The sequence below is a fragment of the Sander vitreus genome, chromosome 23 (assembly GCF_031162955.1).
Source record: "Sander vitreus isolate 19-12246 chromosome 23, sanVit1, whole genome shotgun sequence".
NCBI lineage: Eukaryota > Metazoa > Chordata > Actinopteri > Perciformes > Percidae > Sander > Sander vitreus.
Genome location: NC_135877.1, coordinates 15,900,542 through 15,914,753, shown reverse-complemented (window position 1 = coordinate 15,914,753; position 14,212 = coordinate 15,900,542). Strand labels below are relative to the sequence as shown.

Sequence of the window (14,212 nt, the reverse complement as noted above, 5' to 3'; positions counted from 1 at the left end):
ACTTGTGTGTTAGGTGTGAAAGCCCAGAGAGTGGCAAGAAATATGCAACCAGTGAGACAGGGCTGCAAATAGACATTGCTTGATTTTTAAGGCGTCCCAAGCTAAAAAGGTTCTGAAGCTTTGCCCTAATACAATAACACTAGAACACAACTAGATCCAAGTTGTTAATGATTTGGATGCTGTTAATGGCTCATTTTGATCAGTCAAAAAGAGAAATATTTTGATTATAATTACCAAACGCACAAACTGTGTGTTTACTTTGAACTCTTCAATAACAGCGGCCATGCAAAATGCTTACTTGTGATTGGCTGGCGTCTGTTAAAATTGTATGGCAGTTTGGGTCAAAGGTTTAACCACTGTCCTAAATCGGTGTGCCACATATGTATGTTATCTGTTGGTAACCAGAGCAACCATATTTCAACATGCTTCACATTATCTTACCAGTGCCTCTCTTTTTTTCTTCAGTGTGAGGGTTGTATAGGGTATAGGCTACAAGTGTAATAACCCACTCTAAAGCTTGTTTTACAGTTCTGCTGAGGCTCCACACAGAGCTTTCGCTGTAGCCTACGTAAGTGGCGTGATGTTTATACTTGTGCGCTGGTGTGTGCGTCGAGCCGGCGTGTGTGTGTGTGTGGTAGAGGGAGAAGGTGAGAGAGTGACGGCAATTAGCTCCGGAGCGAGTTCCGACTCTAGAGTCATAGTGAGAGAAACAAAGCGTCTCCCCTGTGTTTTCTGACCACAGTGGGAAATCTGTAGCAGGAAAAGTTAACCCTCTCCTTGATTTCATGTTGTTTATGGAGAAGGAGAACCAGGAAATGAGTCGTGGGGGAAATGCAACGCTACCAAGCCACGGCCGAGCGACATGCATCGCCGCGACGTGTTACATTTTTCGAGAGGTGCACGTCAGGCTACGGCGTAGGGTCCGGCGTAGACGCAGACCCCTCTGCGTCTACGCCGGACCCTACGCCGTCGATTCGACGCACAACTATAAAAAGGCCTTAAGGGTATCTTAAAAAATAAGCGACTCTGTGGTAGAAAGTGCCACTGCTTCGTGTCATGCTGTTCATCTTTTCCACCTTGTTTTATATATATATATCGGGATATTTTGTTGTGTAACATTGCTTACAAATCAACCTGTTATTGTACATGGTTAAAAATTAATGACCTATTCGGTCTAGAACTTCTTTTTCCATGTGCTATTGCGTTTAACCTTTTTAATAGATGAATGACCTATTCTCCAGACATTGCATTGCTATTCTACACTGAATACTGCCGGTGGCAAATGATGACTGAATGCACTGCATTTGTTGTGTTTTGGGACTTGGAGTATATGAGACAATATATACAGTAGATGAGATAAGATGGCACTTAATGCTCCCTTGGTGAAATGAGTCTTTTCAGCGGAAAATATTAATACAGTATAATATCCACACAGGAACAGAGCAAATAGACATACTGTCTTCATTAAACATACTGCAACCAACAATTACACCAGTAAACTGCAATGAATGTGAATTACAGTGTGCACGAGTGTGATTATTATGCTTACTGTACAGTGGACCTGCCTGCAATCAGACCTGCACAGGAAGCTTCCACTCTGCCATCAATGGAGGGGTGTGGTGAAAAAATGGATCTGATTGGTTGAGGAGGAAGGAAAGCTCCCGAGCATGTTTCTGCTGCTAGTGTACGTGTGTCTTCATATAGGGGCTCTTTCTCTCTGATATTCACATATACAGTATCTCAAATCTCTCTCACTCACTACGCAGAGGGATACATGAAAGTAGGAGAGGAGCGAGAGGGAGAGGGAGGGCTGAGGCTCTGGGGACAAAGAGAGTAAGGAAAGGCACAGGATGAGATCTGAGCAGCGGAATGGTGGTCATGGTGTGTTATCATGATAGTTTGAAAGGCAGCAAATGTAGGGGAATTTGATAAAGAAATGGAAGGAGAATGGGGGGGCAGACAATTGTCTATTTTAAAGCATGAAACTGAATATTTTCTACTGTTGGCTACATGAAAAGTCGGGCTAGTTTAAAAACAAAAGCAACTTGATAATCCGACTTTCATTTCACATCATTCATTCAGTTTATTATTCATGTTAACCCATTCCTTATCGGGAGCTGGGCTTATTTTGTTTAGTTGCGAGCAAGAAATGTCTCCCATTAACTTCTTTTTCAGTTGACATGGTAGCAGTTGTTAGTAGTAACTAAAGGTTTCTTATGAAAATCAAAGATATATCTTGATCTACTGTATCTTGTACATGTCATTGTCATTCACACGTTTCCATTTTTCTGTTATTACTTTACAAGATGGCTAGCTCAGTGGTTCCCAAGCTTTTTCACGTCACGGACCTCTAAACTGACACAAATTAGGCCACGGATCATCTGATGGCATATCTGCTTATAGATGTTTTATCACAGAAAGTGTATGAAAGCTATGACCAAAATAATCATACTTCAGACCCATCTTCTAACATCCCTGATAACTTGACCGCACCTCTGCCACATATTCCAAAATGTAACAATGACCGTTCCAAACACTTGGATGACACTGTAAAGTACTACAGTACTACTTCTACTACTATTGCTATTACTACTACTACTACTACTACTTATCTTGCTTTCAAAACTCAAACTTTTCTACACTTCCAAGAGTTGATTTTCTTTTTTAATATCACTTTAATAGGGTGTGTGGCCAGATCGAAGTGAATGTGACATTATACTTAAGGGGCATGGAGTACAACACAATGTCACAGATTTAATCTTTTCTGAAAAAGGCAAATAACTGCTATAGTGTTGCAATGCACACTTTAAACTGGGACCAGACTCCATTGATAGTGTAATCAAGTTACTTTACATACTGTATAATTTACTCTGAATCTGCTTTAGGCAAGTAAAACTAGTAGAGATTGATGTTTGATTTGTTGACGTTAGATTTTGTGGAACTCAATTTCTAAGTAATTTCTTTTCCTTTCCGTCTTCTCTCCTACTGTCTCCCCTTGCTTTTGTTCGTCCTCTCCCTCCTTTTTCCACTCTCAATGTTACATCACCAAGTGTAACATTTCAGCCACTTACTCAAAATGTAGGTTTTGCTCTTGGACAAACACCAGCAACAACACAGCTAAACACGCATGCCCTTTTGTAACTTTCCTTTCTCCCCTTTGATAATATATCCACACAACTGCATAAGCGTGTGCTTCCATCATGTGTACAGTATGTATATCTACGGCTGCATGAATATATATTTTCAAGTATACAAGAACACAGATTTATCCCTGTAGGGCCCACTTGTACTCTCTCTATCCTCTTCTCTTTCTTATTCTCTGTTATGGCTATCCATCATGTCTCTCTCTCTTTCATGGGTGTCCCTCTGCCGAGGACCCCAGGGACCACCAACAGTGATTCTGTCTTGACAGGGTGACAGGGGCCCCTGGAGAACCAGAAAATGGCCGTAGTTGCTCTAAACATCAGGGCCTTTCAAACACAGGCACTTCTCTCTGCGACATTTTGGGCCAAAGTGCCTGCATATATCATTATAGATCTCTGGGTGACTTTGATTAATGTGATTGAAGTTAGGCTAAATCGTGGCAGTTTTTCACATGATTGTAAATTAGAGGTAACGCTTTCCTTTAAGTCCCCCTATTTAGCATTTTTAAGCAATATACAAAGTTGATAAAATGTATAAGTGTATAAATGTATTTGTCAACAACTGTAACTCTTCCTGTGGGCCTTGCGTGTCCTTATATCAGTGTAAATGTAAACCGAATTCAAACAAATTAGTAAGCAGTTTGGACAGTTACTTAAAGAGATCATTAAAAAAAGTATGGTGTACACCTTTGACATATGAATTGATGAAGCTCAATCGGTAAGTGTAGAGAAAAGTGTTGGACCAAAAAGGCACAGAGGGTTTGAGGAAAAACACTTTTGCTTTTGGCCATCTCTTCTATTCCACGGACAGGAAGCTATAGATTTCCCCTATTACAGCTATCACAAACCTGCCACGCTTTTTGGAATTTGTACATGGAGACTGATATACTGACCGAGACGTGTGTGGTGGAAACGTCTGGACAGAATGCAGCTTTCCATCTTGAATTTCACCTTGTATCCATGTTCCGATAAATAAAACTAACTTCTTTCTCCTCATCCCTCTCTTCTTCCCTTTATATCTCAATCCTTTCGCCTACATTTGCCCTACATCTAACTCACCATCTTCTTATTTTCCATGCTATTAATCGCCACCAACTCATACTCCTCTTTTTTTAATCCTTTATTACTTCACCTTATTCCATCATCTTTTCCCATCCTTTATCACTTACCCCTCTAATTTTCTCATTGCTTCTTTCACCTACCTTTTTTATTTACTCTTGGCCTTCTCTGCTGCCTCACTGCATCCCTCCATCCTTCTTCTGTTTTTCCCTCTCTTGCACTCCTTACTTCATCGCCCCCTTGCCAACTCTTTATCATTCCATAATTCCTACATACACGTCCCACCCCTTCTCTCATCCTTTTTTTTGTTCATTCTTCCACAGAACCATGAGAAGGAAACAGCTCTTCACTGTGCAGCCCAGTATGGACACTCTGAGGTGGTTTCGGTGCTGCTTCAGGAGCTGACCGACCCCACCATGAGAAACAGCCAACAGGAGACTCCTCTGGACCTGGCAGCGCTGTATGGACGGCTGCAGGTCAGTGAGAATGACATATCAGGTTTTATGGAGAAAATAATTTAATAGCCGAAGGTGTATAATTTACACTGTTTTGAGTTGGAATTTCTCAGCTTTTGAAAGGGTTTATTTTAATGGTGTTAATATTGCTAAAATATGCGGGACTTGGTCTATAGTAGTCAAACTGGACATCCATGTACCTGAAAGAATTGTTTGCAGATGGCTGTCATGAAACCAGATACATGCTGTTTTGATCTTTAATGTCATTATACCAGGTGCAATGACATTGTGTATGGCTTCTCCTGATGTAGACAAAACAGAAAAAAATTAAGAGTGAAAAACTGAAAAATGTATAAAATAAAAACAGTACCAGCAGCAGTAGTAGCACCAAACGGCAGCAATAGCAGCGTAGTGAAAAGTGACGCTTGTGCAAGTAAAATAATAATAAAAGGCAGAGATAAAAAATAATTAGAGTTATTAAGGTAGTTTCCTAGTTAAAGGTGCACATTTGTCTCTATTCAACCTGAATGTAAGGTACAGAAAAGTAATATTTCACCCTGTTAGACTTGACCTTTTGGTACATCCAGAGGGGAGAAGCTCAAATCTCCATTTAGAGGATGGAGAGAACATTCAAGAATGATTCAAGCTTTTGAAATTATTGAGAATGTCATACAAGCGTCCTCTACTGGTCGCTACAAGGTCAGCGTACCCCTAATAACATTTAATTTGCAATTAAAATGTAGTTGCAACTCCTACAAAATTCATTAAAAGAAAAAAAAGGTGGCACAATGGGGACAAAACAGTGGGTGTTAGCAGGGACAAAGACCACCATGCATGGGCGTCGTTGTCGTCGATATTTAAATCTGGTGGCTATATGATAAAAAGCTAACTTCCTCAAATACTTGCTGTGCTAGACAGGTGCACATTTTTAGAACTGCGACTTTGCTCTTTTGTCAAAAATGTGACAAAAAGTGCACACACATAAGCGCACCTTCCACAGTGAGAGGCGTATGCCACAAGTGCCTGCTGATGTTCATATGCAATCACACATTCTCTCTGCTAAGGTACTGAGTAATTGCAGTCAAGCCATACAGGTTTGTCTGAGTGTGAATGAATAATTTATAAAGGCAGCGGTATTTCTCTCTCACTCTCCCTCTCTGCATATTAATGAAGGGAAATCCCTACAGGGAAGCAACTGCTGCATGGAGATGTAACTAACACAGGGCAAAAGTTTAGTGTATACACACATACAGTACACACACAAAGACACACATTAAAGGAGGTAGCTTTTGAGAGAACTGCGTGATGACCATCCATGATCAAACAAAAAGGTTGCTCCACTACCAGAAAAGAGAGCGATTGACAGGCCTTTTAATTCAAGCACTTACAATACAAAACAAATAATTAAATAGACCTAGAGCGTATTTCAATTCATGATTGGTTGAAAGAAACACTAAATGCAGATTTTCCATTTTTAACTGACCCTCCTCACTGTGCTAGGTTAGTTAGCTGCACTTGCCGAAGTTTACAACTTACGTTAAAGCAGACAAACTGTTTAATAATTCCTTACACTTTCCTGTTGAATATTTGTTTTTTTAAACACTAGAAAAAGACACCATCCACTAAACTCTTTACTCAGGACATATGCCTTTAGTTAATCCTTCTCACTTGAGCTCCTTTCTAACACTTTATTATTCAGTCGGCTCAGGGAAAATTTAACCTTACGTGGAGGTCATATAGTTGCGATGAATATTTTGCTCAGACAGAAAATCATTAATTTTCAATAAGAGAATACGTTACAGATGCATTGTCTTTTTTCAAGTCTTGCATACGGCAAGACTTGGCCTACTTTGGATGTATCATAAGCTAAAGCTGGTATCACTGTCACTGTTTCTCGAGCTTAAGCATTAAGAGTTTGTTGTAGCAACAAACATAATAATAACTTAGATCAATATAGCGCATTTCATGAAACCCAAGGACGCTTTACACAAGTACAGGGGGACAAGGGAAAAGACCACAGTAGGCCAAACTCACAAACCGATTAAAAGGAATAAAACGTCCGCGCTAAATGGAAGGGGGACGTTATTTAATATCGGCTACTGACGTACAACCACATTGCGCAATCTAAAGTTATTTTATGAATGAAATAGACATATAACATACCTGAGGGCCAATTCGGGGACGTTTTTGTATAATTTACAATCCCGTAATTGTCTTCATCTGCTGAAAGCCCGACCGATTGTGACTCTATCGCCTGTCGTCTTTCACTTTACCCTTTTAGCTTTTAGCTGTTCTTTGTTTAATTTCCTTCTTTTCTGTGATGGTCCTGCCCCAGTATCAGCCATAACTACAGCAGATAACTTCTAAAATAAAATTAAAATACAATTAGGCCTATATAAAGAAATCTCCTGCTACCTTTCACCTGCATACTCACTAACACGGGCTTTTCCGGTGTTATACCGTCTACCTGCTGTAAATCATTTTGTGACTTTGCTGGAAAAATCGGACCCGGGCAGAGGCATTACACAGTTTCAGAAACGTTTAAAGGTTACATATAGTCACTTTAAGGTTGCTTCTCTTTGATTCTAAGGGGGCTGACAACGAAATATTTACCGTTTCTCCGAAAAACTTTTACATGAATTTTCTTTAAAAAAGTTACAAAAATGGTGACAAATGGCCTAGATACTTCAAACTTTGCTGTTTTTGTCCCTGACATGTGGCTGTGTTATTGTGCACAGGTGGTGCGCATGTTGGTGAGCGCTCACCCCAACCTGATGACCAGCCACACTCGCCGCCACACTCCGCTTCACCTGGCTGCACGCAACGGACACCACAGCGCCGTCAAGACCCTTCTCGAGGCCGGCATGGACGTCAACTGTGTGGTAAGAAAAAATGAGTAGCTTTTAGCTAGCCTAGCTGTTATTGTCCTATATCAGCATCCAAGGTTTGAACAGATTTCTGGCACAGATTATAATAGCCTTACAAACAAAAATGATAGTAGAAGTATCACGAACGTTGCTTTTTCATTTTCTGTTTTTGGCTGAGGGCAAACCATGTTCCTTTTGACCAATTTGGATTTGAAAAACTCTTAGTAATGTCTGTTTAAAACAGGTGTACTTAAGCAGGAAGTAATTCTCAGGGAAGCTTTTCACATTAATGATGATGTGGATTACTTTTAGACATTACTTCTGACAGATATATGATTTGGAAATACCATTGTTTAGGTTGTACTGCGAAAATGTTGTCCGCACAATTTCCAGGAATAATTGATAATATTGCATTTTGGCGTGAAATGTTTCTTTAGAACTATTTACACATTTACTGAACAGATACAGGACAAGTCAAAAATGTTAGGTCAGTAGGTGTAAGTTCTTGAACAGAATTGCGTTATAGAGTAGGCTTCACTTTCACATTTTATTCATATTTATCTGATGCAGCTGCGAGTCTTTGTCCTTTTGTCTGAGTAAATCTTTCAAAATCTGTGTGACTTTGAATCTCCTTCCTATCATCTCTGCTGTATGTGAATATTTTAGAAGCCGCTGTCTTGTGTTTTTAATGAAAGAGAGTATGGCTTTGTTTTTTTGTGTATATAATCCACCAAAGGCATAACTACTTGGCAGATACTCCATTTGAAAGTGTGTGTGTGTCTCTGAGAGCATGGTATATGCTGTGCATGCCTCCCAACGTGTGGTGGTAGAGAGGAATGAATAATTGACTGGGAGAAAAGATTAACAGAGCAGGAAGAAGAAAAGGCGCAGGAAAAGGATGGTGTTCCTGAGAGGTCCTGAGAGTTCACAGTCGCCTCTCTCTCCTCCTTACATTACATTACACTACATCTTTAGTCAAGGAAATGCAGAGTCACTTACAGGCAATGGCGCTTCATCACTGCACACTTTCTGTCATGCTGTTTGGACTGGTCTTTTTCTCGTTCATTTGCATTTTATCTTATTGTGTATTCGGAGTTCTCTGGATGATTCAAACACAGCTTTCTCCCGGCCCTTTCTGGGCCATTTGTTTTTGTGAGCTCTTGTCAAAATACAGCAACGCTTTGCTGCCTTCTACACAGTTTTTTTTTCCCTCTGGGGGACTATTTTCTCTGACAAACTAAACTATTTGACTTTGCTCACTATGTCTTAAATGCTAAGTGTTGAAAAACAGCCCTATGCTGTATTTATTGGTCTCTTAACTGACTTGACTGAGTCCTTTCTGATCGTGTGATCAGAATTACTGCACTATTGAAGTTACAAGACATTTATTTTGTTTCCTTGACAAATCTGCATCTGGTGGGAATGATGTTAATACTTAATGATCTCATCCGATACTGTCAACTTCCGTCTCACTCTGGCCTCTAACCCCTAGATTCTACCAGGTGCGTCTGCGCTGCGTTCCAGCGGCGCCATGGCCGCATTTGCGGCCACTCAAGACGATGTTTGTGATTCCGCCAGCCGCGATGCAGCGCATTGTAGAGGTGTTCCAGAAGTGGGTCTCCGCTGGGCTCCGCTAAAAATTGTCATTTCTGATGGAACCGCGGGCCGTTTAACAGGCCGGGCAGGGAGTGGGACTGGACCATCTGGTCAATTTTCAAAATAAACACTCTGTGCAGTCTCCCGATCGTATATTGCATTACTACACTATTTTAACAACTAAAACACAGCCCCAAATTTTTTGTATCCATGTCGTGCATAACTGGACTAAATTGAAATCTGTCACAAACATATTGCAACTGCAGTTTTGAGAATTTGGTTGGTATGGACGTGTGTATATGTGTACTTTATGTCTTGAAAGACGGAAACAACTTGACCTGTGTAATATGGGAGTCATTCTTGTGCTCTCACAGCAAAGAGACATGACTCAGCGGCATTGTGCCCATCTTCTCTGCCTTCTGTTCTTGTTGCTCTCTGTGTTTCTGTGTTTGTGTGTGCGTGTCTGTCTGTCTGTCTGTCTCTGTGTGTGTCTGTCTGTCTGTCTGTCTGTCTGTCTACGATAGTACAGGTCAGTAATTGGAGTCAAGCCATATAGGTCTGTTTGGGTGTGAATGAATAATTTATGGAAGAAGCACAGTTACTCGCTCTCATTTCACTCTGTGTCTTGCTGTCTCTCTTTCCTTTTCTGAATGTTTCCATAATAATGAGGGGAAATCCCTATGGATGGAGGAACCTGCTGCTGGCTTGGCAGGTAGCCAACAACATAGCAAAAGTTTAGTATAAATACACACTCTCACACATACACACATAAACACAATATACAGCGTTTTCTAAGTGGACTTGAGCATTTACATTCATCCCAACATCAACAGCGACGGCTACATTTCTGCCCGCAGCCCCGAAACAGAAGGTCATGTGCCTTTCAATTCCCGGAAACTCTTAGAGAGTGAGAATCGCCAGCCTCGTTTCCTGGTGACATCACTGCATATTCGCCATGGGAAACGGGATGGGAAGTTGTATAGAGATGACCGTAGAGGGGGAGAGGTTAGGAGGGCAAGTGGTGTATGTGAGGAAAAGGGGGCTGGATCATTTCCTGCACTCCCACCTCCTCTCACTTGCATGTGGGCAAAGGATTGGCTCCTCCGGCTAAAATTCCACAGTTTGATGCAGTCAATGAAGCTGTGACCACTCATCTGTTTACAATTGAGAGTTACACCTACAATAATCTCCCCCTATGAGAACTGGATGATTGACATGTGACCTTTTGAGGACATAGGGGTGGCTGCATCTGGTGTATTTGCGGATGACACTTTTTGTTGCAGAGGAAACAAAACGGCTACAGTAAGTTTAGTATTCCCTGCACAGGACGAGTGCGTTGATCTGGTGCAGTGTCGCGTTGAGTTGAATTTCCCAGCCGCGTATCAGTAGACCTGGCTGTCGTCCAGATAATTTGTCTTCATTAAGGCTGGGAGTTTGGTTGGGTCCAGGTTTTCATCTGTGTTGTCAAGAAGCCATCCGTGAAGGATGCGACAGATTCAGCAGTTGTGTGTGTGTGTGTGTGTGTGTGTGTGTGTGTGTGTGTGTATGTTTTTTTTTTATCATGGCTGCATGTACGCATGAGTATGCGGTTCAAGTCTTTAGTGTCCCTGGTGGGTATTATAGCTTCAAGCAAGAGAAGTGTACAGAGAAGTGTGTTCAGTATGTTATTGAGAGATATAGAATGAGGCATGATGTCCCACAAAGCTGCATGTGAACCAGAAGTGTTAGTTATATTGGTAGCAAGCTGGCAAGCGTAACATTTGGGATCATTTATGTCCCTTTGAACTGTATTTCAAAGGTCATGAACTTTTGACCTTGAAAGCACAGGCAATCATACGTTGTATCACAATTGACTAAATAGCCCACCATAATGTACCACTAACATATGATGTTTTCCCCTTGACCCGGGTCGATCCGCTTTAGCCGCACCTTGCCATGATGACATGCGTTTCTCCGCTGAGCCAGGCTGCTGCGGTCACAGACAAGGAAGTGACTCAAGAAAGTGTTGTCATGTACAAGCGACCAGAGTAGGGTTGGGTACCGTTCACCTTTTAACCGGTACCTTTCCTGAAATTCGGTGCCGGTACCCAACGGTACCTGTTTTCGGTATTTTACTCTCTGTGTAATATCAAAAACATTTCTTTCAGTAAAAATAAGTCCAAACCTCTCAGTTTCAACATTTTATTTATTTATTTAGAAATTGTACCCACTAGACAAAATAAATCCCTTCCCAAACCCGTCCCTACAACCTTTTAATTAAAGCCATTATTCATTTCTTACACTGAACTATAACTTTTATTCTTGTATTTGTATCTTATTCTATTTTTTATTTTCTTATTTTCTTTCATGACTGATGTAATTGTTTTTAATTGCTATTTAATGTTTTATTTAAAGCACTTTTAAATTGCCTTGTTGCTAAAATGTGCTATAGAAATAAAGTTGCCTTGCCTTGCCCTGCAACCTTGCCCTGCAGCCTGTCAGTCTTCCACCAGGGCATAGAAAATGCTGTTGTGCCCGTCGTAGAGGAAGTTTAACATTAACCGCACCGCGACCGCTTTTGGCTCGCCATTATATTGCAGCGAACGCTGTCTGCGTTGAGTTTTGAAAAGTGTAACCACACTTGTGACCTCACCAAGTGCTCCATGCTGAACTCTGTTTACACCGGCACCAAGGAGAAATGCGTTGCTCTGATGTCGGCGGCTAGTAACCCTCCACACACGGCCAAGTTGAGGCAGCGTTTACTGCGCCACCACATTGTAATGGATTTAAACAGTTGAGTTGTCCCAGCGCTGCTGCTTGTGGTGCTGTTGAATTGTATAGTATTATACTCAGATTATAATTATTTAAATGAGGGTGGACTTACTAACCACTACTACCTGTTTAATCTTTCCTGTGAAAAAATCTTATGACATCAAGATAATTTAAAATATGTCAGTCATGTAAAAACACCTGGTGGCTTTAGATTTTTGTTCTAATTCCTCCCACGTAGGCTGATTATAAACATCTGTTCTTTTTTTCTTTTCTTACTGTGGCTCCTGAGTGTTGCTCTGATAAAAGTGGGTTGTCAGAATAATCGTCTCTCTCATCACTGCTGATCCAAGATGAGATCCTTACCAGGGCCCTCCCCTCGCTAGTTTTCATGTATTGCATCATATCTGTAATATCCTCATCAGAAACACTGAAAGGCTGATACGGGCCGGCATATGGTGAGGGAAATTGGGACATTTCCACACAGGCTCTCGCTGTTTGTGTAATGGTTTGAAATCGCTGTTTGCAGACGAGGGAATGTGACTGTTTTTAATCTTGCTGAATCTCTTTCGTTTAACTGCCAGAGAGAAAGAGACACTTTATTGAATCCAGGTATTGTTTTCATGCCCCCTTTTAATCCTTTAGCCTTTTTTTATAATGCCTTCCTGTGCATCCCAATCCACTTCTGTTTTTGATGTCTATTTTTGTCTGTGTTCAATTGTTAAAATGATGATATATTAACACACACACACACACACACACACACACACACACACACACACACACACACACATACTTTGTCTCTCTCTTAGACCGAGAATGGCAGTGCCCTCCATGAAGCAGCTCTCTTTGGGAAGATGGATGTAGTTCGCCTTCTGCTCGACTCAGGTGGGTCTATAAATATATCCTGGAAAAAGAAAAACTGTTTCCCTTGCTTTATTTTAACCAGGGGCTAAATGCTCCAAATGTGTTTCCTCCTTGTTGTGTTGAATTTGCCCTCAGGTGAACTCAAGGCATCTGTCTCACGGTTATAAAATCCTGGACTTTCGGCTTTGTTATGGTTTTGGCCATTTTCATTCGACTTGATAACGGTGTTGAAGGTCATGGTGATAAAAATGACATCTTGTACATTAACACTCCTTGTATTCAGAGCTGAATAAATCTCGACACTGTTGTCCTTTGATCCCGCCGCCACCCTCCACCAACTTTCCTTTAGCACTTCCTGTTTTCCGCAGGACTTCCTGTGGGTGGCCATGTTCTTTTGGCCTCGATTTTATTAACATCCTGGATCAACACCGGGCTGTGCTGGCCTCATTCGCTGAACTTAATCCCTTCAAACGTTCTGTGCATGTGTGTGGGGTGGGAGGTAGTGCGGTAGTTGTAGGGATGTAGGATGGGCAGCCAGCCTTTTGTCAATCAGGAACTATGCTGTGGAACAGCTGAGGATTCTCAAATGTACCTTCAGCCAGGGTTTGAATTAGGGCTGGGCGATATGGAGAAAATCAAATATCCTGATATTTTTGACCAAATACCTTGATATCGATATTGTGGCGATATTGTAGGGTTGACAATTTGTGCTTTCACAAAATATTTACACAATGAGATTTTTGATAAATAATCATCAGTTATGTTGATATAATAACTATGTGGGTAAAGGCAAATAATAGAACAGTTACAACAGTGTGGTATGTTCCACAGAAAATGCCATCACTTTACTGAAATGCAGCCTTTAAAACCAGGAAAACACTTGTGTCATATCATATATATTACGATATCCAAAATTTAAGACGATATCTAGCCTCAGATATCGATATCATATCGATATATTGCCCAGCCCTAGTTTGAATTTACTGATGAGAATTGGCACTCTTTAATGATATCATTTTTTTTTTATCATTCATGCATATTCATCAAAGTTCTTTATTCATTCAATTTATTCTGTTTTTGAATTTACAATAAATGTACAAAACACAAGAAAAAGTATATGTGAAAATTCCATGAAATGAAAAAAATCTCTGAAATGAAAAGCAGTACAATGTGAAAAAAGTAAGCAGGAAAGCGAGAAAACTGGCACATTACATCAGGTCCGCACCGCACTTGAAAGGACATTTATTTTTCATGCTGAATTGGATCCATGAGCACAGGAAGGGATTCAAAAGTACAATAGTCGGGTAAATGAGGATTTGTAGTGGATGAAAGACTTTGTGGTTTCTCTTCTGCAAACTTGTTTGTGTGTGTATCTTGAGTGTGCAGGCTTGAGTTTGTGTGCGTTTGTTTTTTGTGCATTTATGTACGTGTCATCGTCTGTGATTTAAGTCTATGATAACAGCTTGCATGAGTGTGT

The 14,212-nt window shown here is 40.8% G+C and overlaps 1 protein-coding gene across 2 annotated transcripts in view; it reads left to right on the top strand.

Annotated features, from left to right (window-relative positions):
- The window catches only part of anks1b (ankyrin repeat and sterile alpha motif domain containing 1B), a 238,508-nt gene that overhangs the window by 74,375 nt on the left and 149,921 nt on the right, over positions 1-14,212 (top strand). For both annotated transcript variants that reach the window (XM_078243136.1, XM_078243133.1), the window contains exons 4-6: positions 4,526-4,678; positions 7,396-7,539; positions 12,681-12,756. In XM_078243136.1, coding sequence (XP_078099262.1) covers positions 4,526-4,678; positions 7,396-7,539; positions 12,681-12,756 — 373 coding nt within the window. The remainder of the gene's footprint in view (positions 1-4,525; positions 4,679-7,395; positions 7,540-12,680; positions 12,757-14,212) is intronic.